We start from the raw sequence: 26,088 nt of genomic DNA, 5'->3' as shown, positions 1-26,088 counted from the left end.
TTCAGCCCCTCAGAGTTGCAACACATTCGTAACATTAGTTAAACCTTGTTAGAACTGTCATTAAATCTCATCTGGTCCACTAATTATTCTGGGGTTGGGAAACCGCTATCATTGCCTGGCAATTGAAGAGGCCTATTGGGTTTAATAGCCTTCCGGATGCACAACAATTGATAAAAATCAAAACTACAGATGCTGGAAGTCTAACAACAGAGGCTGATATTACCATTGGTGGTTAGATTTCTTGACTTAATCATCTGTGAAAGACATACAGCATAGAAACACACCGTCCAGCCTCATAGGAATCCCCTTTATTTGAGCACTTCATCAGATTCTCTTTTCTCGTTTGCAATTGTCAAATTTCCTTTTGAAATAGTCCAGGCTCTCTGGCGGAACCATTTCTGATGCTCCACACTGCAGCAGCTGACATTGCGAGAAAGAGTGATTACTTCTGTGTGGCAGCTGATGAATCCTCCTGTGTGGAAACGTTCTCTCCTCATACCACTTCCAGTACAATTCTGCAGAGCGCTGTCATGACCTCAGGATGTTGCAAGCAACTTCACAGAAAATTACTTCTTCTGAAATCCAGCCACTGGTTTAAGGTAGGAAACGTGGCAGCCAGATCGTGTACAGCAAGCAGTGTGATGATTGGCTGAAACTCGATGATTGGTTTCAGTGACTTGTAAGTGAAGGATAAATACTGTCCAAGACACCACAAGAATAACTCCCCCTTCTTTCATTCAAAATCATGTTGTCCGGTACACTTTATGTTCACCTCAGAGGAAGACAGGAACTTAAGTTAACATCTAATTCAAAGAGAGTGACCCTTTTTGACAAGCCACTGAATTTCAGCACTTATGCTTGGAGCAGGACATTAACCCAAAGCTTTTGACTCAGTCAACTAACTAGAATCGTCTATAACTACATTCTTTCCTTCCAAAGTAAAAATGCACAAATCTCTTCAACCTGTCAAGGTGGGACATATTTCAGTGGATTAAACTCTGGGGTGAAAATTAGAGGTAGTAATCGTGTTATCTATTGAGTCGAGTATGATGTTCTCCTAAGAGATCATTCCCTGGATGGAAATGCCTATGTCTGACTTAGTTTGACATGAGGAATCTGATGCATGGGGAGTCACTACATGGTTCTGGACAGAATCAGGGTCAGAGTCCAGTGGGCTGGAATGCAAGACAACTGGAGACCCTTCACTGCTGCATTCTTCTTCAGTCTTCACGGTGTTGTGATGTGTCACCATCTTCTGCCAGCTCCATCATTGATTCCTCGGTTGGATAGAGCTAAAGTCCAGATGACAGCGCTCTCTGGATCTCAAGAACTCACAAGCTGCGACATGCTTATGATCCTCGGTGAAGGAAAATAAGGGTAAGGTAGCAAAACTCCCCACTAATTTCAGGGATTTTCCTGTATTTATCCACAAGCGCTACTGACATGGCATGCTCTGCCATTGCCCATTTTATGAAGCCTTTCTATGAAATAAGCTGTAACTCATTGTAAATGTGATATGATTATTTATAAATTTCACGTACAATAAGCTAGTCTAATGTTTATAGATAGTTCACCATCTTGAAGAGACATGTTTAAAAAGTGTATCAGTAAAATTACAGTGTCTAGTAAAGGCTTCACAATGTTGCTCCTGGTTCATAACATTGCATTAATAAAGAGCATTAGAGAAGTGAAATCATTTTAGGAGATGCAAGGTTTGATAATAGGAGTTTTTGAGACATGGAAAATATTTAATTCACATCTAAAGTTTATAGTTGTTTCTGCTCATATGATTTCAGATAGTTTTAGATGAATAAAGTATATTAAAAAGTGTTTCTGAATTTAGTTGAAGGAGTTTGAAAGACAGTAGGTTTAGAACATAGAAAATAGAACACAGAATAGTACAGCACATTACAGGCCCTTCAGCCCACAATGTTGTGCCGACCCTCAAACCATGCCTCCCATATAACCCCCCACCTTGGACAAGAGAGTTACGTAGGGATAACAAAGTGGTGTTCAGTTTCACAGACCGAACAGAATTCTGACAACGGCAGGAAAGAATTTGTTCCTAAATCACTGTAAACAAACAAGAGAAAATCTGCAGATGCTGGAAATCCGAGCAACACAGACAAAATGCTGGAGGAACTCAGCAGGCCAGGCAGCATCTATGGAATAAAGTACCATAGACTTCTCGGGCTGAAACTTCAACTGTACTTTTTTCCACAAAAGCTGCTTGACCTGCTGAGTTCTTCCAGCATTCTGTGTGTGTTGCCCTAAATCATTGTGTGTGGGTCTTCAGGCTCCAGTTTGTCAGAGCTTTGGAAAAATTATGAAAACACATGCTTAAGACAGATTAAGATTCATAAAAGCATCAGATGAAGCAGTAAGTTTCCTTTGTTTTACTGATATTATTTATTAGATCTTTTGAAATTAAAAAAGGCTGACAATTTCTAGATTAATTCCTACCTAAATAAATTCTGACCTAAAATTGGCCACCCAGTTTTGCTTTGTATTGAAACCAGCAGGAATGATAATCCTCCTGTCTTCTACATGACCAGCTTACATTGATACATTGGATGTGTGTGTTGCTTGAATACTGCTTATTCTCTTTTAGCATTGAGTTAAATCAGTAGTGTGGCAGTTAGCGCATTGCTTCACAGCAACCAGCAATCACTGCTTGGGGTTCCATTCCCGCCTCTGTCTGTAAGGAGTTTGTACGTTCTCCCCATGACAGTGTTGGTTTCCTCCCAGTGCTCTGGTTTCCTCCCACATCCCAAAGATGTACATTTAAGGTTAGTAAGATGTGGGCGTACTACGCTGGCGCTGGAAGCATGGTGACGCTTGCAGTCTAACCCCAGCAGAATCCTTGGAATATGTTGTTCAGGTTGCTCTCGTTTGCGCATGCTCCTTCCTTCACGTTTGCGCAGTTCTGGTTGGTCTTTTTCTTTAGAAATGGTCGATGTTGCCACAGTTTCCTGTTCTGTATCGCCGGAGGTAAAATGTACCTGAGCCCGCGGTTCTTCGGCAGAAGTGGGCCTTGATTCTGTTCCAACTTGCTTTGGCTTCACGGTAGTAGTTTTCTCCATCTTCTGTTTGCGAGGCATAACTTGAAACAATCCGGAGTAGTTTATAAGTAACTTTTAGAAAGTATTGACTAACTTTTCTTCACTTAAACATTAATTTACTGATTTTTTACGGGAGAGCTGGGTTCCAGCGTCTCGATCCTACGTCATCACGTGACGTTCCCCCCCCCCCCCCCCCCCCGGATTATGTTGATGGTTGATGCAGAAACAATGATTTTCACAGTATGCTTTGATGTCTCAATGCACATGTGGCAATTAAAACTAATCTGAGCTGGTAGTGGAGAGGTACTTTCTTGAACCATGCTGATGCTCAAGAGCAGTTACTCTCACAATACTAATGGGGATGAGTTCCTGTATTCAGATCTAATGACAATGGATGAACAGCGATTTATTTCTGAGTCAAAACAGTATGTTTTTTGGAGGTGGTAGTGCTTATAGTGTATCTGTCGCCTTTTTGGTCTTTCTGCATTGGGTTTGTGGGTTTACCTTGCAGGGACCTTACTAAATTGTAACTCATTTTGTAATTTGGGCGCGCATTGTCGTGGTTGCCAGTGGCAGAGGGTGTGTACCTTTTGAGCAATGGATAGGATGTTAAAAAGCAGGACACATTGTCTGGGATGGTGTAGTATTCTTGTGTTGTTGGAGGTATTCTCATCCACACAAGTCAGAAGTACTTCACCACTCTTCTAACCTGTACCTAATTAATGACAGAAGGAATTTGGTCAGGCAGAGGGCAAGTCCCTTTCTGCAGGATACCCAGCCTGTTACAAGTAGTTTCAGCTTCTTAACCACTTGTTCCTTTCTGCCATTCAATTCAGTTGATCCCTGACCCAAATCCATAAACCTGCTTTTGTATAAAGTATGTTAAGATCCTTAGTTATTAAAAACAACAATTGAACAAAGATCAGTTGACATTTGCAGAAATTGCTTCCATATTTCGACTGCCCTGTACATGCAGAAATGTTTCCTAACTTCGTTTTTCAATTCAATACCAGGATTCAGGACATGACGGAAAGTTAAGAGTTAACCACATTCCCATAGACTGAAATTATACGTGCCCTAGGAATAAAAATCAGCACTAACTTTGTTTCTTATTTTCTTTTCCTATCAGTGACATCTTAATCATGCATGTAGGTGGATCCCAAACCTCTTTGGTCCTCCAATAGTTTGATTTTGTTAATCTAGGTCTCTGAAAAACATTTGAAATTGCCAATGAAAACGATGTAAAATCCTGTCCTTTCATCTGCTCTTTGAACTTGCCTCTGTCCTTCTTTCTTTAAATAAACAACTCATAGTTCAGTTTGAAAAATGTGGCTTGTTAGCAACTTGTTTTTCTGGCCACTGGAGAAATCAGGAGCATTAAGTGATCATTCTATGCTGCTTTCAGGAAATCTTGAGCAGTGAATATGGGGAGTAATTACACTGAGTCACACAACATTCCATTCATAATGTGCATACACTTTTGTTCATCTGGGACAGGGGCAATATTCCCTCTAATTTTTTTTTACAAATGCATGGACTAACCATTGCTCTGAGCAGGAAATTTTACATGGACAATTACGCAGCACTTTAAATTATTTGTTTGTTGAATACATACTATTAATATTTAGAATGAAAACCGCAAAAAATCACATACAGTACTTTTGATTTAATTTATTAATTAATGGGTATAATGGGTACAACAAAGAAAATCTTTCTCGTTTCGTAAACTTTTTCTTGTTGCATTCAATTTCGGCTGCATGGCAACACAGGCTGTATCCACAGGAGCATTTCAGTTACTACGCAGCCATGCCACTTGGGGACGGGAGTCTGCTCATAGAAAGTATTTTGCGATAAGCAACAATAATGTATGTGGGGGGAGTTATCCAAATTTCAACAATCCTGAATTTCCACTGACAGCCACCTAGCATGCTGAACATATACAGGGATGTAGATGCATTGACATGAAGAAATACATGCTAAAATCAGGGCAAGATGAGAAACAAATATCACTGTGATGATTGTACGCTCGAGTATCAATTGTTTGGTGATGATAAAGTAAGTGAAGTAACATGATAACAGGAACACCACAATCCTTTCCTAGCAGATAGTTTGAAAAAAACATTACTCACAATTGGAATTAACAGTTGCACTAAGTAATTTTGGGAAGGTCGGGGGTGGAAGAAAAGTTATATTCAATGATAGTGAATGATGTAAAGGGTTTCATACCAACTTTACATCTAACTCATTCTTTTTTTCTAAAAACTGTTGCTTGGTTCTAGATGTTTAATTTTAGTTGAAGTTGTGGTTTATATGTATTTAGCTTCCCTTCATGGCTGCTGTTTTTAAGATTTAGTATTCACCACTTTGTTCATTTGGGCAATGCGTCAACTATAAAATTCTCACCCCGTTTTGAGTTGTCTTCATGATCTTGCCCCTCCGCCATTATCTTCTCCAGCATTTAGAGTTTCAGTCGTAGGGAGAGGTCCTTCAGTTTATCCAGACTGCCCACCGCAAACCACCTGTTTACGTTAGGCCTACATTAACCTGATTTTCATTCTCCCAATATTCCCAACAACTCCTCCCTCCCCCCCACTGATCCTGTCTGCAAACTCAGGGCAATTTACCTCCCAGCTCCGGCGCCTGGAGATAACTCATGTAGCCACATGAAGAACGTGCAGACTCCACACGGACAGCGTTCGAGGTCAGGATTCAACTCAGGTCTCTGGCACTGTGAGACAGCAGGCCTACTAACTGCGACAGCCACCAGGTGATCTAAAATCAAGAATCAACTTCACTTGCCGCATTTTGGATATTACACGTTTTAGAAACTTGCTGTGGTGTGTCGGTTGAGGTGTGACATGCAAAAAAAGCACCAATCAACAATTATAATGTATAAATAATTGTACAAAAATCAAAGTTAGAGGCTAAAGTACGGATATGGAATAAAATGTGAAATACGTGAATACCAGCATATATTTACAATGTAAACAGCATTATAAAAAGTGGTTTAAAATATTTGCAGTGTAGTATGGGGTAATAGATAGAGAGCGTGAAGGGTCAGTGGCGAGGGATAATTAGAGTGGTTAATCAGATTAGCTGCCAGGGAGAAGAGTACCTTTCTCTTTGCTTCATTTTTTTTGATACCTTAAGTTGTTTAATGCATTTGCTAAACCTCCTGTGAAGTACTTGTGATGTCTTGCTATTGAAAGACCTGTATACATATTTTTTTTGTATGTTTCAAAGTTCAATGTGAAGCAATTTCACCGTGTTTCCCTGACCTATCCCAATTACAAGGTGTCTGTCAATGGTATGAAATGCAGTGGAAGTCTTCCATATAGATTTTCCCTCCAAATTTATTTGGTTCAAAACAAATACCCTTTTGAAAGGTAGACTCATCAAATCAGTTCCCTGACTAGACTCTTCATCTTGCTTGAAGTACGACAGAAATCAGCCCAAAAATCATAATTGACTTCATAACCAGTGGTAAAATGAGGAAATACAATGAGATGTGTTGATCTAGAATGTTCTGCTTGTGAGTGTAGTCGAAATAGACTTAATAAGAGTGAAAGAAATGGAATTGCATAAATACCTGAGAAGAAACAACCCGAAGCTATGAGGAATAGGGGGGGGGGGGGAGTGAGACCCAATTGATTGCTCTTTGAAAGAGACAGGACAAGGAGTAATGGATCAAGTGTGACCTCCAATGATTTATCCTTCTGAAATCTACATGTCAATGGTAATATTGGACTCCTGAGTCTGATAAAACTTGGGATAGTTACGTTAAACTCCATAAATCACCTCTGCTATAAAGAAAAGCAATGCACAGAAATAGGCCCATTGGCCTATCTATTCCAAGCCGAATCATTTAAGGTGCCTAGTCTGTCGACCAGCAACTGGACCACAGCCGTCTATACCCCTGTCATCCACGTACCTATCCAAACTTTTCTCAAACGTTGAACTCGAGCTCACATGCACCACTCGAGCTGTCAGCTCGCTCCACATTCTCACAAGACCCTCTGACTAAAGAGGTTTCCCTCATATTCCCCTTAAACTTTTCACCTTTCACCCTTAACCCATGACCTCTAGCTGTAGTCCCACCCAACCTCAGTGGAAACAGCCTGCTTGCATTTAACCCTATCTGCACCCCCATAATTTTGTATACCTCTATCAAATTGTCTTCTATGTTCCAAGGAATAAAACCCTAACATTCAATCTTTTCTTATTACTCACGTCCTCCAGCCCTGGCTCAGTATATGTTCCTGAAGCTCAGTTTTAATTGTTTGAGAACATACGTAGAAGCAGCTTACCACAGGCCTCCTTTGGACTACTCCATCATTCAGTAAGATTCAAGATTGTTTAATCTCATTTCCAGTACAGTAATGTAAAGGAGAATGAAATAATTGCTACTCTGGATTCAATGCAGCACAAAAAAAAACACAACTAAGATAAAGAACACAATAATATTAAAATACAATAAATATAAATACATAGATAGCTTATATCCATAGATTGATTGTATGTTCATAAAATGACACGAGGCACAGGAGTGTCTGCACATAAGGTGACTGACAGGAAATGATCAAGTAGTAATGGTTGGGTGGGGAGGTGTTGATCAGCCTTACTGATTGGGGGAAGTGATGGTTTTTGAATCTGGTTGTCCTGGCGTGGATGCTACGTAGCTTCCTCCCTGATGGGAGTAGGACAGACAGTCCATGAGCAGGGTGGGTGAGATCCTTCATGATGTTACTGGCCCTTTTCTGGCACCAATATGTATATGTATCATTTATTGTCTACCTTAATCCCAGATTCCCACTCATACCGTTGGATTTCTTCTGAGACAAAAGCTTATTGATCTCAGCCTTAGTTGTATTTAACAAGCAAGTATTGACAGCCCTCTTGAACAGAGAAAGGCAGACATTCACAACTCTCTCAGTAAAGGCTTGTGTATCATCTTAGCCCTGCATTTTGATGCAGCAGTACACTCCCTCATTACAGATTTCTGGTGAAAATTAATTCTATCTGTAACAGCTCAAAGTTAAGTGTGTTATTTTTAATAGTTTATTTACTTATGGGACATGGCTATTGTTGGCAAGATCAGCATTTACTGACTAGGCCCAAGTGCCAGAGGCATGGTGATGGTGATTTGCCTGGTGAAATACACCAACAGTGCTGTACAGCAAGGAGTTCCAATCATTGATGAAGGAACATTGTATATTGCCAAATAAGATGGGAAGGGGAATTCTCCGGACATTTATGAAATTGTCATCAAGACCTTGGAGAGCAACTTTCAATCTTTCAAATTTGGAAGCTTCATAGTGTACATGGTGACAGAGAGCACAGGTATCAGAGAGGAGGATCATACACTTTATATATTGCAGTTTTCAGTCAGAATGTCGATTTTATCATACAGTGAGAACACTGTGAGCTCCAAGGTGTGTTGAGTGAGGGAATGTGGAACATACATTGGCTTGCTGCTGTCTTTTGCCACATCTTCTGAGAGATTCTGTGGATATTCTGTCAGCCTAAACTTTTAAAAAATGATCTTTTTTTAGACGTGGGCAGGAAATAGACGTTCATCTTGCTTTAGATACCTATTCCCAGCACTACAATGCATCTATCACAGCTCAAAATAAACAAAGGTATGATTCATGCTAAGAAAACAATCTCAAATCTCAAATTTGAGTTATTTCTATGCATGGAATGAAACCTGCATTTTATGGACAAGAGATACAGTGTCCTTTAGTTTTGTCTCATTTGACTTGGATTTTAAAATAAACTTCCACTCTATAGAATATGAAAATAGCCTTTTTAAAATTACCACTGAACATCAAGAAATTCGTTCCAAATCCCAACCACTTGCAAGGCAACAATGCATCCCAAGATTTGTCAAGCAAAGCTGATCTTCAGCCTGGAACCATCCAAAGTCATTAGGATATTGAATGCCTCCACTAAATTTCCCAGCCTGCTCTGCACCACAGAGAACACCCGGTTCTCCAACTGAGCCCAGAAGCTGCAAATCTCTCACAGGTAAGGGAGAAAATCCACATTCGGTAACTGCTGCAATTTGTTTTTTTTGTTAGACACTATAACTTTAATGAAAAAAAATCCTCCATTATTGCTGGAAGAACTCATCAAGTCAGACAGCATCTTTGGAGGGGAATAGGTAGTGGAGATGTTTCGGGTCAAGGCCCTTTATCAGGACTACTCAAGATTTGCAGCATCTGCAGAATATCTTGAGTTTATGTTCTCCATTGGTTCTTCTTCCAAAATTATTTTAAAGAACATAGCTAATATTGAAATGTTAAACTGTTCCTCAATTGCAACTGAAATGTGTATAGTTCTGTTTATTTGTAGGAACAACACAGTTGAATTACATCCGCTCTTACTCAATGTCCATAAGTCTGTGTGATCATGTACAAATTAGTTGTGGTTTTCCCCTTTCTCATAATTAAAAAAAAAGGTTTCCATTCCTAAGTTGTGTCTCTTCTAGAATGCCTAAGCTTTTATAGACAGCATATATTAGCAACATCCTACAAGTAGCAAAGTGATAAAGACCAGATAATTATGTTTTAATAGATACTAACTTAAAGATAATTTTGGGCCAGGCCAAGGGGGAAGACACCCAAGGTAAAATCCTCAAGCAAAAATCTTGTGAACCATTTAAAAGATTGATTGACACAAGATTGGCTCAAGGAGTGGGGATGTCAGTGTTAATATTGTGTAAATGTAGCTAAGTTGCCTAAAGAAAAGAACAAGTCATGGTAAATGATGCAGCATCATTCCTACTTGAGCCCAGACACACTGATCAAGGAAGATCTCTTTAGCGGAGGAGCTTTGCTGATAACGTTGATCCCCAAGCATAACTGAATACAGAGTAACATTTCAAAGTCTGCCCACATTGCCAAAGGTGAAGGTGATGACAACTTTTTGCAAAAGAATGAAGTCACGATTTGGGCCAAACTCCTGGCGCTGGGTGGCACGTACCACGAATAGGCAGACGGGATTTGATGCTGAGAAATGCCAATTGATTTTTTTTGGCATGTGGGGAGAGGCAGAATAGATGAACTTGAGGGTTCAAGTATATAGATCTGAGAACTTGGCAGAACATAATGTGAGAGTAATTGGGCTCCATAAACAAAGGGTATGGGATTGGGTACAAAAGCAGGGATGTTATACTGAAACTTTACAAAGCTTTAATTAGACCAAAACTAGAACAATAGTCTGGTCACCACAATTTTGGAAGGACTTGAAGATAGTTCAAAGGGTGAAGCGTAAATTTTTCAGAATATTTCAAGGGATGGAAGATTTTAATTGTGAGGTCTTTTTGGAAAAGATGGAATTGTTCTCCCTGAAGCAAGGGATATTGAGGAGAGATTGGCAGAGTTGTAGAAGATTGTAACAGGTTTGGATAAAATAGACAAGCAGAAACAGAATCAGAATCAGGTTTATTATCACCAGCATGTGATGTGAAATTTGGTAACTTAGCAGCAGCAGTTCAATGCAATGCATAATATAAAGGAAAAAATTTTAAAAATAATAATAATAATAAATAAATCAATTACAGTGTGCATATATTGCATAGATTAAAAATCGTGCAAAATAAACAGAAATACTGTATACTAAAAAAAAGTGAGGTAGATTCCAAGGATTCAATGTCCATTTAGGAATCAGATGGCAGTGGGGAAGAACCTGTTCCTGAATCGCTGAGTGTGTGCCTTCATGTTCTGTACCTCCTATCTGATTGTGACAGTGAGAAAAGGGCATGCCCTGGGTGCTAGGGGTCCTTAGTAGTGGATGCTGCCTTTCTAAGACACTGCTCCCTGAAGATATCCTGGGTACTTTGTAGGCTAGTGCCCAAGATGGAGCTGACTAAATTTACAATCCTCTGCAGCTTCTTTCGGCCCTGTGCAGTAGCCTCTCCATACCAGACGGTGATGCAGCCTGTCAGAATGCTCTCCATGACATCCATAGAAGTTTTTGAGTGTATTTGTTGATGTGCCAAATCTCTTCAAACTCCTAATGAAGTATAGCCACTGTCTTGCCTTCTTTATAACTACATCGATATGTTGGGACCAGGTTAGAACCTCAGAGATCTTGACACCCAGGAACTTGAAACTGCTCACTCTCTCCACTTCTGATCCCTCTATGAGGATTGATATGTGTTCCTTCGTCTAACCCTTCCTGAAGTCCACAATCAGCTCTTTCGTCTTACTGACGTTAAGTGCCAGGTTGTTGCTGCAGCACCATTCCACTAGTTGGCACATCTCACTCCTGTACTCCCACTCGTCACCACCTGAGATTCTACCAATAATGGTTGTATTGTCAGCAAATTTATAGATGAAATTTGATCTATGCCTAGCCACAAATTGCAATGGGTCCAGGTCCTTGCTGAGGCAGGAGTTCAGTCTAGTCATGACCAACCTCTCAAAGCATTTCATCACTGTCGATGTGAGTGCTACCAGGTGATAGTCACTAAGGCAGCTCACATTATTCTTCTTAGGCACTGGTATAAATGTTGCCTTTTTGAAGCAAGTGGGACTTCTGCCCGTAGCAGTGAGAAGTTGAAAATGTCCTTGAATACTCCGGCTAGTTGGTTGGCATAGGTTTTCAGAGCCTTACCAGGTACTCCATCTGGACCTTCCGCCTTGCGAGGGTTCACTCTCTTTAAAGACATCCTAACATCGGCCTCTGAAACAGAGACAACAAATATTGCTTCCACTGATGGCACACAGACAGAGGGAGTTTGATTTAAAGGTTTAAACAAGGCCCAAATGCCTTATCCATAGATTCCAGGAAGAATGTGGAAGAACTTCTTATGCAGTGAGTAGAAATGATTGGGAACCTGTTGGAAATGGAGATGATCAATGTGAGGAGAATAAATCTGGAGGACTATGGGAATAGAGTCAGGGAACTGGATTGCTTTATGGTCCAATGAACCAAATAGCCTCCCTTTCTGCCACAGCAATTAAATGGGAACTTCTCTACAGTCCCACAAAATGAAGCCACAAGATCTTTACACAATCGCAGGAATACGACAGACCCTGTAATAATATTTCATTTGAAAGGTATCACCTTCAGTAATGTAGCGTCCCCTCACTACAGGAGTGACAGCACAGAAAATTGGTGCTTTAAATCATTGAAGTTGGACTCACTCCACAAAGTTCCGAATGGAAATGACATGAACAGAGAAACAGATGGCACCGAACCTTTAACCAGGGTGAAGTGACAACTAAACAGAAAAAAATATAAATACTGGGCCCTTCTGAAGTGCAGAGCTCATTTCTAATTGGGTGGCTAGTCTAATGCATCTGAGGGACATTCAATGACTTACAGTCATTGGGTTGTAGATCACATTTCGGGTTCAGGCGCTCAAGGAGATCAGAACTGATCTACCCAGGCACAGTCGAAAAACAAATTGAGATTGTGAGAAAATGAAAAGAAGACCCAACAAATATGTCACTTGTGTGCTGTTCAGAAAACATCTGGAGGGGAATGAAACCTAGGTATAAACAGATTTCCTACACTTCTGAAGAGAATTGGGAAGGAACGTTATTTCCAAAACTCAAAGCATTTTTCATCTATACTGACATGTGCATGAACAAAGAGTTCAAATTAAAGAACATAGCACCAACAATGTAGAGCTCTGATGAAGTTAGGTATGCTGAAGATTTGCTCTTGAGGACTATGCTGTGACCTTATAGTGTCTCTATTCACCCTATTCCTTTTCATTTTATATGAGAGATGCATTGCTTTTTGTACGACTACAGATTTCCCATTATTTCTTGCCACATCCATTTATGGCATTCTAAACCACTCCTGATACCTTATTTGGAGTTGCTCTCCAACATAATTTACAAATGGCTGCCAAACAGTTCTAACACTGGCATCCTGGGTATTTATCTGGACTTATTTCATTTGTCAATGTAATGATTTTATAGCCTGGTGTTGCACTTTCTGAGCCACTGAACGCAGCATTTACAGAACGCAGACTGAATATTAACCCATTTCATTGAAATCCGTTTCACCCTATTTATACTGATGTTTGCAGAAACACAAGAGATTCTGCACGTTTTGGAAATCTTGAGCAACACGCAGAGAATGCAGGAGGAACTCAGCAAGGCAGGCAGCATCTCTGTAAGGATTCAAAGTCTATTTATTATCGAAGTACGTATGCGGTACACAACCCTGAGGTTCATCTTCCCCACAGACAGTCACGAAACATGAAACAGCCGTGGAACCCGTTCAGAGAAAAACGTCAACCTGCCCCCACCCCGCACAAAAAGACAAATCGCACAACCAGCAACAAGGACATCAACACCCCCACGCACAAAAAAAAAACCGATCGCACAAATGGCAACAAGAAAGAACAAGCAAAAACACAGAAAATAAAACACAAAATTAGAAGAGTCATATTCAGTGCTCACTGGTCCAATCCTTCAGGCCGAGGTGCTTCACCATCCCCGTAACTCGTCCGGCCCTTTGGTTCTCTTCACCTGTGCAACACCTCCTTCTAGTTCCCCTCCTCCTCCCTGCTTTCCATGGTCCACTGTCCTCTCCTATCAGATTCCTTCTTCTTTGGAGGCAAGTTAAGTAGATAAGTTCATTCCTTATTCCTTATTTAATTCTTGAGAGGATAGGGGCTGTTGATAGAGCCGCTGTTCTGTTCTGGGTGTCAGATGTGGGATTTCCAGGAGACTAACAGCCTCCCTGAGGGCCACATCTGCACCAGGGGCATCGAAACACAGCTGGAGCTGCAGCTCAAAGACCTTCAGCTTGTTAGGGAAAGTGAAGCAGCGATAGACAGGAGCTATAGGGAGGTAGTCACCCCAATACTACAGGAGACAGATAATTGGATGACTGTCAGGAGAGGGAAGGGAGAACATCAGGTAGTGGAGAGCACCCCTGTGGCCATTCCCCTCAACAATAATTACTCCATTCTGAGTACTGTTGAGGGGGAGGGGGGAGCTACCTGGGGGAAGCAACAGTGTCTGTACCTCTGGCACTGAGTCTGGCCCTGTGGCTCAGAAGGGTAGGGAACTGAAGAAGATGGCAGCAGTGATACTGGACTCTATAGTCAGGGGGATAGATAAGCAATTCTGTGGACATGAAAAAGAAACACAGATGGTAGTTTGCCTCCCAGGTGCCAAGGTCCCCCATGTTTCTGAACACATCCACAATGTCCTGACCTGGGAGGGTGAGCAGCCAAAAGTCATGGCACGTATCAGTTCCAATGACATAGGCAGAGAAAGGAAAGAGGTCCTGAAAACAGAATACTGGGAGTTAGGATGGAAGCTGAGAAACAGAACCTCAACGGTAGTAATCTTGGGGTTGCTGCCTGTGCCACACGATAGGGAGATAGGAATAGAATGAAATTGCAGATAAATGCATGGCTGAGGAATTGGAGCAAGGGGCAGTGATTCAGTTTCCTGGATAATTAGGACCTCTTCTGGGGCAGGTGTGACCCGTACAAAAGGGACAGGTTGCACTTGAATCTGAAGAGGACCAATATTCCTGCTGACAGGTTTGATAGAGCTGTTGAGAGTGGTTTATACTAATATGGCAGGGGGTGGTGAATCTCTGAAATACATTTGTGGTGGCCAGGTTATTGGGTTTATTAAAAGCGGAGGTTGATAGGTTCTTGATTAGTAAGAAAGTCAAATACTACAAGGAGAAAGCAGGAGAATGGGTTTGGGGCGTTAACAAATCAGCCAAGACAGAATGGTGGAGCAGACTCAATGCTGCTCCTATGTCTTATGGTTTTATGGTCCAATGGTCCATCCTTCTTTCAGTCAAGCTGCAACTTCAGACTTCTTTATTTCACTTTCCTAGCTCTCTTTACACGGTAGCTGCCACACCTGCTGAGTTCCTCCCACATTCTGTGTGTGTTGCACTGGCTTTCCAGCATCTGCAGAGTCTCTTGTGTTTATAATCTGCTGAGTGTTTCTCAGCGTTTTCTGCTTTCGTTTCAGTTCATCACAGTCTGGTTCCATCTTTGCATTGAATCTTGCTGCCTCTAGGTTGTCACATTGTTCATCCTGCCGTCCGTCCTCAAGGAACAGAAATCTCTTTCCAAAGAGAAAGGTCACACGTACTGTCCCTCGGTAGTGCCGTCTACTGTCCAGGCACATGGCCTCAGTAATAATGAAGTGCACTGAGCAGCTGCTTATGGTTAGATCAGAGTAAATCCCATCTCCCTGTTACATTGGCCTCTTTCCAGTTTGCCTACCACTCAGATCGGTCCACTGACGATGCCACAATCCCTGCACTCCACTCTGCCCCGTCCCACTTGGAAAATGGTGCCTCATACGGCAGGATGCTGCCTATTGACTTCAGCTCAGCATTTAAACTGTCCTCCTTAGTTCTCACTACCTTTCAGTGTAACCGAAAGACCTTTTGACAGAAAGGCCACGGCCAGTCTGTGTTGACAGCAACATCTCTAGTTCTGTCACACTGAGCACCAGGGCTGTGTGCTCCACCCACTACTGTTCACGATGCTGCTGCTTGATCCAATTCAAGTCAAATCCTCAAGTTCGCTGATGCCACAACACTGGGTTGCATCTTCAACAACGATGACGAGATGACATATGGAGAGGAGGTAGAGTGGCTGGCAGAATGGTGGAGTGTAACAACTGGAATCTCAGTGTGGACCAGACTAAAGAGGTGACTGTGAACCTTAGGAAGTTGCAGGCTGACCAGTCCTCGCTACATATAAACAGCTCCTCCATGAAGCGAGTGATACCTACAATACTCGGCGTTCTTAATATCCAGCAGTGTCTCGTGATAGTAAAAAAGAGGAACAGGACAAATAATTACACCTTTGTTTGGATTCAGAGAAGCCACAGCGACCGGGCGTGCCACCATCATACCGTAATTTGTTAATTCATTTCTAGTAATATTACCTTATACGTTGTCCATCTTGGCCAGAAGAAACGTTGGTTTGGTGGTGTCTATGGTTGAATGACAATAAATTTGCACTTGGACTTGAACTTACCAACTCAATCCTGATAACTGTCAAAACTTAAACCAGCCTTTTCGGTACCTTGGTGCCGTGCCAGTCCCCGGATGAATTTTGTGGGTCACGTTCAAGGCATCATCTCAGCCACCAGATTCCCATCTCCAATACACGGCCTGAACTCATCTATTACAGACGGTTACAGTACTCACAGTTAGCCCCTCCAGGCCTACAACTGCACTGCAGACATGGCCACCCTCCCTCATTCTACTCCATTAAACATGAGACCACTGTTGCCCACTACCAAAATCTGTTCTCAAGCTTTGTCATCCTTGATCTTAGATCATGTTCTCAACGTCATCCTCAAAACCACGAAAGCACAATCACTCTCCTCAGAATCAGGGTTATTGTCACTCAGCAACACAGACCAAATACTGGAAGAATTCAGTCACTCAGGCAGCAGCGGAATAAACAATCGTCGTTTCGGGCTGAGACCATTTATCAGGGCAAGACCAGAAGCTTGTGCTTTTTTTTCACTGATTTATGTTGTGAAATTTGCTCTTTGCTGTGCCTAGTCCCATGGTCGCGAGTGTAGAGAGTGGAGCAGTGGACTAAGCACCCAATCTCCTCCTACACCGTTATGACCCTCAGTGTTTGTGAATCCTCTTTGTTTTAAACAGCCCTGAATTTAATCACTCTGCCACTGGTAGCCTTGCCGAGACTCCGATGTTCTCTCCGCAAACTACCCGGCCTCTATACCAGTCTCATAGCCTCATCAGGGCCAACTTCTACAACCAGGGCTTTGGTGATCTGAAAATCAAAAAAACTATGGATGCTGGTAAACTGGAATAAAAGCAGAAAATGCTGGAAACTGTTAGTAGGTTAGGCAGTAGTCATGGAAAGAGATGCAGGCTCTATATTTCAGGTCAAAGACCCTTGGACAGAACAGGACAAAGGGCCCTTAATGTGTAACTTAACTCTATTTCTCTTTTTACACATTGCCTCCTGACCTGCCGACTGTTGCCTACATTTTCAGCTAATATCTTCTGATGGCATCAGTTTTCTATTTCATAACATCCTTGTTGCAGCATTAAATGAGCTGCACTAACAGAATCAGCTGCTGACATGATCTTATTTGGAACCCTGACTGCATAATGTTCGATTCACAGAAATTTCTAACGCAGTTCATTTAGTAATTAAGATACTCTGCAGTGAAAGCTGTCTATTGGTGTGAAATGGTAGAAAATCTTTTGTTGAGAGAAAGGTGTTACATTTTTAGCAACTTTATCAAGAGATCATAAAAGTGTTTCATGGCCAATGTGAGAGCCCGAAAGCACAGTAACTTGCAGAGGAGAAAAGACAGCATGAAGATAGAGCCATTTCTGTATTGCAGGGAATACAGCAGTTAATTTGCATTCAGCCAACAGCAGTCATAAAATCTGTTTTGGAAATGCTTGTGAAGGGATAAATATTGGTAGGGAGACTACAGAGATCTCTCTTTAGAAATAACGCCTTTGCATCTTTCACAGCCATTGGAGAAAGCTTTTAGGGGCTCAGTGCATTTTATGATTTGGTCTCTCGATTGTGTTGACGTCAACGCAAACATTACGCTGCATGTTTCAATGTACACGTGATAAACTTGAATCTTAGATCTTGGTCTAACTCACTAGCATGCCCCCCCCATCCCCCACCCCCTCGCTCTCTCTCACACACACACAATCCCCACCCTAGCAGGGGAGCATCAGCCTTGAGCTCAAGGCACCAGAGTGTGACTCAAGCACACAATGATCTGACTCAGAAGTGGCAATATTACCTGTTGAGACTATGATCAAAGTCACCAGAGAGACACTGCAGCTGGTGATATAAAGTCTTTATTCAGCACAACGAGCTGCCATCACCCTGTAGAGACTCTCAATGGAGGCTCACAAACTCAAATGAACATCACATTTTTATACCCTTAAGATCAAAGGTAACAGTCAGTGATTCAATACAATTTCAAGAGTTACTTCATTTATTTCAGTATTTTAGGTCAAATAACTTCTTTGAAATACATAGTGGAAGCACATTGTAATTGATAAGACACCTCTGAGGTCAAAATGGAGGAAATATTCTAAAACCTTTCAACGACAGAGAGCCAGGCAGCCAAAATTAATGTTGTCAGGGCTGTCTCTAAGTACATAAATATGGTAAGTGTACCAAAACTATACATGTGACCGCATTTAATATGCTAAACGACAACATCTGTCTATGCCACGCAACAGTGAGGATAGGAACAGAACGAATTGACAGATAAATGTGCGGCTGAAGAATTGGAGCTGGGGCAGGGATTCAGGTTTCTAGATCATTGGGACATCTTCTGGGGCAGGTAGCATTTGAATCCGAGAGGGACCAATATTCTTGTGGGCAGGCTTGCTAGAGCTGTTGGGAGTGGTTTAAACCAATATAGCAGGGGGATGGGCACCAGTATGATAGAACTGAGGATAAGCCAGCAGGTTTACAAGTAGATGATGTATTATGTAATATGAATGTAAGGAAGGACAAGTCAATGACTGGGTACAACTGCAGACAGAGCAAAGTATTATGATATATGATACCACAGAGGCAAAATTCATACGGGCGAAGATTGCGGGTCTGAAGGTGCTGTATTTAAATGCACGTAGCATTTGGAATAAGGTGGATGGACTTGTGGCACAATTAGAGATTGGTCGGTATAACGTTGTGGGCACCACTGAGTCATGGCTAAATGAAGGTCATTGTTGGGAGCTTAACATCAAGGTATATACTTTGTATTGAAATGACAGGCAGGAAGGCATAGGCAGTCGTGTGGGTCTGTGGTAAGAGACGGAATTACATCTTTAGAAAGAGGTGACATAGGTTCAGAGAATCTTTGTGGGTGGAGTTAAGAATCTGAAAGGGTAAAAAAAACCTATTATGGGAATCGTATACAAGAGAAAATCTGCAGATGCTGGAAATCCAAGCAACACACACAAAATGCTGGAGGAACTCAGCAGGCCAGATAGCATCTATGGAAATAGAGTACAGTAGATGTTTTGGGCCAAGACATCAGCAGGACTGAAACATCGACTGTACTCTTTTCCATGGGAATTATATATAAGCCTCCAAATAGTAGGCAAGATGTGGGGCTGAGATTGCAAAGGGAGCTGAAATGGGCATGTGATAGGATAATGTCGCAATTGTAATGGGGGACTTCAATATGGAAGGGGATTGGAAAATTCAAGTTGGTGTCAGATCATGAGAGGGAATTTGTTGGATGCCTACAAGATGGTTTTTTAGAGCAGCTTGTGCTTGAACCTACTAGGGGAAAGGCCATCTTAAATTAGTGTTGTGTAATAACCCAGACTTTATTAGTCCCCTTAACATAAAGGAACCCTTAGGAGGCAGTGATCATAATATTCATACTGCAGTTTGAGAGGGAGAAGCCTAACTCACATGTATCAGTATCGCAATGGAATAAGGGGAGTTACAGAGGCCTAAGAGATTAGCTTTCCCAGGTGGATTGGAGGAAGGAACTGGCGGGATGACGGCAGAACAGCAGTGGCTGAAATTTCTGGGAATAGTTCACAAGGTCAGTATATGTCCCGAGGCAACCGTGGTTGCATAAAAGCCAAGGATAGGACATATAAGGTAGCAAAAGTTGGATGATCGGGAAGCTTTTAAAATCCAACACAAGGCAACTAAAAAAGCTATAAGAAAGGAAAAGATGAAGTATGAGTGCAAACTAGCTGATAATATAAAGCAGGATAGTAAAAGTATTTTTCACTTATATAAAGAGTAAAAGGGAGGTGAGAGTTGATATTGGACCACTGGAAAATGATGCTGGCGAGGTAGTAATGGGTGACAAAGAAACGGCAGATGAGCTTAATAGATACTGTGTTGCCTTTATGGCATTTATTTAGTTTATAATATTTTCACTTTAGTAATTCGTTTGTTATCATTTTCTAGTTAAAGTTAAGATTGTTTAAAGTAAATTTGTTGTCTGTGATATATCGCAGCATGCGATGATGTCACACCCGGTTTCGCCGCGTTGAGGGAAAATACCGGTTTGGAGAAACGGGAAGGAGGGGGCTCACATGTGCAGGATCAGCGCTAGAAAAGTTTTCTTTCTACGCACTAGAAACATTAGTGAAGCATCACCATAAGTTCATGAGATAATCGATATGTTGAATTAAAAATGTTAATGCTGATTCTGTTAAAAGTAATGATGGTTGATAAAGTTTATGTTTTTGTTATTTAAAGAGTTGTGGATAGTTTGTGTTGAAGTGTATTTAAAGCAGTCAATGGTGTAGGTAGATTCTAACTGTATGTTGCACTTTAATGTAATATAGTTTTACTTTTGCAAGTATTTACGATGTAAATGTGATATCAAGAAGGAAACAAATACTGTATATATTTTGTATTGCTTTATCAACAGTTTTCACCATACATTAATGTGGAAAAGTGAACAGTAAACGGTTAATCTTACTGCGATCCTGTCTTCATTGACTACAGTTTACCTCGGTGTTTAGTTCAGAGTTCTTTTACACCCGAGCAAGAACACTACAGTGAAAAGGTAACACTATCAGGTGTTTCAAGTGCTACAATGACAACTCGATCCAGCATCAAGTCGTTGCCATCCAGCGACAGTGGCAGTAGGGCATCATCAAGTAAGGCCGCCCATGCAAGAGCTAAGGCAGAAGCTGCCAAGGTGCGAGCATTCTACACCGAACAAGAAGCAAAATTGAAAATGAAAGCGGCCAGAGAAGCCGAAAACTAAATGGAAAAGGTAAGGATAGAGTCAGAGTTAGAAGTGCTGACGCTACACCGAGAAGCAGAAGCTGCCAGGGTGGAAGCAGAGTTAATACAAAATGTTGAAGAAATGCACAATCTGGTTGACGTAAAATCTACTTCCGAAAAGATCAGATTGGAACGCACAAGCGACTATGTCCGATCTCAAATAGACTTGAAAATTCGTTCTTCCTCTCCATACTTATACGCTAACGCCCCATTTCATGAGGAGTCTCAGAGAGGCCCAATTGCATCACATCCATCCGAGGAAGACAATTTACCCTTGCAACTCTGCGATGATTTCAAGAATGAGAGGGCTGATGACAAATACTTCTCGACACCAAACTTAACAGATTTGGCGAGAAGAGAGGCAAAGGCTGAATTCAGAACAGCGAATTCCATAACAGATGTACGCCCTCAGTCATATACCTGCCGACATATTCCCCCAGCCCGCATGACACTTGCAGTTGAACCCATGGCACAGTATTTAGCACGACGAGATCTCGTCACTTCAGGACTATACCAGTTCAACGATAAACCTGAAAATTTCTGTGCATGGTACTCCACATTCACCAATGCTATCGATGGAATCCAGCTCAGAGCAACCCAAGAGTTGGATCTTATGGCGAAATGGCTGGGAAAAGAATAATGCGAACAGGTGAGATGCATATGTTCAGTGTACTTTAACAACCCCAAGCTAGCCTTACGCAAAGCATGGGAGAGACTTCGGGAGTGCTGTGCGGCCCTGAAATTATTGAAGCGGCACTATTCCGACGTCTGGAAAATTTTCCTAAGGTGTCAGCCAAGGACTACACTAAGTTAAGAGAGCTCGGAGATTTACTCATGGAGATTCAAGGTGCCAAAGAAGACGGCTATTTAACTGGTCTATTATACCTAGATACTTTATCCGGGATTAGACAAATCGTGGACAAACTTCCATTTGGGCTGCAGGAGAGGTGGGTGTCTGTTGGCTCAGAGTACAAGGAAGGGAACGATGCTCAATTTCCTCCCTTTGAGTATTTCATTAGGTTTGTGTGCAAGGAGACGAAGAAGCGAAACGACCCGAGCTTCATGAGTCCAGGTAGCAGTACAATTTACACCAAGCCAGTTAAATCCACTTCAAATAATTTCAACGTTAATACTCCTGTCTCAGTGCTTAAGACTGAAGTCTTTACAACTAACAATGACCCTAGCAAGAACTGTCCATTGCATAACAAACCCCACCCCCTCAAAAAATGCAGAAAAAACCCCTTGAAGAGAGGATGGCCCTTCTCAAGGAGAAAAAAATGTTTTAAATGCTGTTCCTCTACCTCTCACCTTGCTAGAGAGTGTACGATCTCCGTGAAGTGCCCGGAATGTAATAGCACTAATCATGATGGGGCCATGCATTCCCGCCCGTTACCGCAAACCGACAACGCTCCTTCACCCTCACAACAGGACAGCGGGGAGGGAGAGGCTCACTCCAGGACAACCGTTGTCAGCTCGAGCTGCACAGAAGTTTGTGGTCAAGCTCAGTCAAGCCGTTCTTGTTCAAAGATCTGTCTCACTAAGGTGTACCCTAAGGGAGCCAAAGACAAGGCCATCAAAGCCTATGTAATTCTGGACGATCAGAGCAATCGCTCACTAGTCAGTCCAGAGTTCTTTGACTTGTTCAACATTGAGAGTAATCAGTTCCCATACTACCTTAGAACTTGCTCAGGCAGCGTGGAAACTTATGGAAGGAAGGCAGAAGGCTTCCAGCTCGAGTTCCTGGATGGTAAAGTTGTTATCTGTCTCCCTCCACTTTTAGAGTGCAATGAAATTTTGAATAGCCACACTGAGATCCCGACGCCAAGTGCGGTGCTACATCTCCACCACATTGCCAAGCACATCCCAGGACTGGATCCAAAAGCAGAAATACTCTGGCTATTATGAAGAGATGTTCTCCAGGTGCACAAGGTTAGGCAGCAGGTCAATGGACCACACGACGCCCCCTTTGCGCAACACCTGCATCTGGGCTGGGTGGTGATAGGAGAGGTGTGCCCTGGCAATGTACACAAACCGACGGTTAGCACACTCAAGACCAATGTGCTAGAGAGCAGCCGCCATTCAATTTTTCAACCCTGCACAAGTTTCATGTGTATTAAGGAAGCATGACAAGGCTTTAACAAATGTAAAGAAACCAACAAGATGCTGGGTCAGTCAGTCTTTGCTCAAACTGAGCATGATAATAAACTTGCTCCATCAGCTCAAGACGCCATTTTCTTAAAAATAATGGACACCAAGGTCTTCAGAGATGAAGCAAATAATTGGGTCTCCCCACTACCTTTCAGATACTACAGATACTTTGTTTCTGTCATTACTGTGGAAGACGCTAGCTGTATGCCAGAGATCCGTAGGGTTTGGGGAACAGGAGTGAGTGTCTTTGCTATTACAAAGGAAAAAGTGTTTGACAAACTGAAAGGTCTTAAGTGGATAAGTCACCTGGACCAGATGGACTACATCCCAGAGTCCTGAAAGAAGTTCCTGAAGAGATAACCGATGCATTGGTCATGATCTTTCAAGTATCACTTGAACCTGGCAATGGTCCCGGAGGATTGGAAAATTGCAAATATCACTCCACTTTTTAAGAAGGTAGGAAGACAAAAGCGAGAAAATTATAGGCCAGTTAGCCTAAGCTCAGTGGTTGGGGAAGTACTGGAGTCTATTACTAAGGATGAGGTTTTAGGGTACTTAGAGACTAGTGATAAAATAAGTTAAAGTCAGCATGGTTTCCTTTGAGGGAAATCTTTCCCAACAAATCAGTTGGACTTCTTTGAGGAAGTAGCAGGTAGAGTGGACAAAGGAGAAGCAGTGGAGGTCATTTACTTGGATTTTCAAAAGGCACTTGATAAGGAGCCTCACATGAAGCTGCTTAACAAGATAAACTCCTATAGCGTAACAGGCATGGATAGAGGAATGGCTGATAAGCAGGAGGCAGTGAGTGGGAATAAAGGGGGTCTTTTCTGGTTGGCTGCCCATGACTAGTGGTTTGCCTCAGGGATCAGTATTGGGACCGCTACTTTTCACTTTGTTTGTCAGTGATTTAAACAATGCAATTGGTGGCTTTGTGGCAAAATTTGTGGATAAGACAAAGATAGGTGGAGGGGCAGGTAGTGCTGAGGAAGCAATGTGATTGCAGCAGGACTCAAGACACATTGGAAGAATGAGCAAAAAAGTGGCAGATGAAATACAGCGTTGGGAAATGTATGATAATGCATTTTGGTAGAGGGAACAATAGTGCTGACTATTATCTAAATGGGGAGAAATTTTAAACATCAGAGGTACAAAGGGGTTTAGGATTCCTCATGCAAGACTCCCAGAAGGTTAAATCACAGGTTGTCTGTGATAAAGAAGGCAAATGCAATATTTGCATTTATTTCAAGGGGAATAGAATATAAAAGCAAGGAGATAATACTGAAGCTTTATAAGACACTAGTCAGGCTGTGCTTGGGAGTATGTATTGTCAAGTTTTGGGTCCCATATCTCAGAAAGGTCATTGGACAGAGTCCAGAGGATGATTCCGGGAATGAAGGGGTTAACATATGAGGAACATTTGGCAGCTTTGGGCCTGTACTCACTGGAATTTAGAAGAATGCGTGAGGATCGCATTGAAACCTACCGAATTTTGAAAGGACTAGAAAAGGTGGATGTGGAGAGGATGTTTCCTCTGGTGGGGGTATCCAGAACTAGAGGGCACAGCCTCAAAATTGAGGGGTGACCCTTTAGAACAGCAGTAAGGAGGAATTTTTTTAGTCAGACTGGTGAATCTGTGGAATGCCCTGACACAGACTGCGTGGAGGCCAAGTCCATGGGTATATTTAGAGCTGAATTTGACAAATTCCTGATTAGTCAGGGTTATCAAGTAATATGGCGTGAGGGCAGGTATATGGCATTGAATGGGAGCTGGGATCCGCCATGATGCAATGGCGGAGAGGACTCTGCCATTGAACAGCCTAATTCTGCTCCTATATCTTATGGTCTGCCAGCTTGCATTCAAGTCACAATGGCGCAAATAACTTAGCCACTCTTCTCTCCTATCAGATACCTTCCTCTCCAGCCCTTTACCTCTCCCACCCACTTGACTTTACCTATCACCTTCTAGCTAGCCTCTTCCCCCTCCCCTCACCTTTTTATTTCCCCTTCCATTTCAGTGCTGAAGAAGGGTGTTGACTCTAAACGTTGACTGTTTTCTCATTTCTATAGATGCTGCCTGGTCTGCCAAGTTCCTCCAGCATTTCCTGTGACTAACTTAGCTCTTGTTGCCTAGTTTGATGCAGGCCAATTAACACAACCTCATTGTCTTAATGTTTGGCTGTTGCATATGTAATCTCTTAGTCTATAGAGCAACTGATGCTTTTAACTTCAATATACTGCTTGCAATTTACAAAATAACTGAAGGCTAATTGCAAGCTTCCTGAACTGATTTATGTATACAGTAAGAACTGAAGCCTGGTTCTTGTTTGAATTAATATCTGCTGTATTCACATAACTCCAGTATACTCCCTAACATTACCCACATACTCACATCAGTAACTAATGACAGCAGCAGCAGAGACAGCTGTTTCTGTCAGTATTACTCAACATTTAGCTTTAAATATATTAGGTCTGTGTCATAATTTTAAATAAAGAATGATTGTGAGTTCAAAAATTATTGTAAATACCATGAAAAACTTCACAGTTACACATCTGCAGATAATTATATTTCTAAGACTAACATTAAAACCTTACAATGTTATGCTTCAGTAACAAAAATACATAAGCCATGCTCAATAACTGTGGTTTATAGACTGATGTCGACTTTCTGACAAACAGGCCATGGGCAAGGGGGAAATTGCAATGACAATAGGATAGCGCATCTTTTGAGAAGGGTGTTGGAAAGGGTTGTTGATGCTATTCAAGTAGAAAGTATCAATAAACCTCTTTTGGGCTTCCAGCTGGATACAATTATTGGTTATAACTGACATTTCGACGACAATCTCTGGCACTTTCATCACTGTTGCTAAGAAGGGTGGTGTGCTGGCATTCATCAACCGTGGGATTGAGTTCAAGAACCATGAGGTAATGTTACATCTACATAAGACCTTGGTAGACCCCACTTGGAGTACTGTGTTCAGTTCTGGTCGCCTCACTACAGGAAGGATGTGGGTACTATCCAGACTGCAGAGGAGATTTACAAGAAAGCTGCCTGGATTGGAGGGTGTACCTTATGAGAATAGGTTGAGTGTACTTGGGCCTTTTCTCCTTGGAGCGATGGATAGAGGTGTATAA

The 26,088-nt window shown here is 41.9% G+C and overlaps 1 protein-coding gene across 2 annotated transcripts in view; it reads left to right on the top strand.

The window, feature by feature from the left end:
* Positions 1-8,979: 8,979 nt before the first annotated feature.
* The window catches only part of LOC132378346 (uncharacterized), a 32,835-nt gene continuing 15,726 nt past the window's right edge, over positions 8,980-26,088 (top strand). The window contains exon 1 of one of the 2 annotated variants that reach the window (XR_009506984.1): positions 8,980-9,089. Coding sequence is in view for 1 of the 2 variants with exons in the window: in XM_059945182.1 (XP_059801165.1) it covers positions 21,514-22,713 (1,200 nt within the window). In the remaining variant the exon portion in view is untranslated. Of the gene's footprint in view, positions 9,090-17,882; positions 23,413-26,088 lie in introns of those variants that run through there. The other variant, XM_059945182.1, reaches the window with a different exon arrangement.

The sequence above is a fragment of the Hypanus sabinus genome, chromosome 20 (genome assembly GCF_030144855.1).
Source record: "Hypanus sabinus isolate sHypSab1 chromosome 20, sHypSab1.hap1, whole genome shotgun sequence".
Lineage (NCBI taxonomy): Eukaryota > Metazoa > Chordata > Chondrichthyes > Myliobatiformes > Dasyatidae > Hypanus > Hypanus sabinus.
This window is presented reverse-complemented; position numbering and strand designations above follow the sequence as displayed.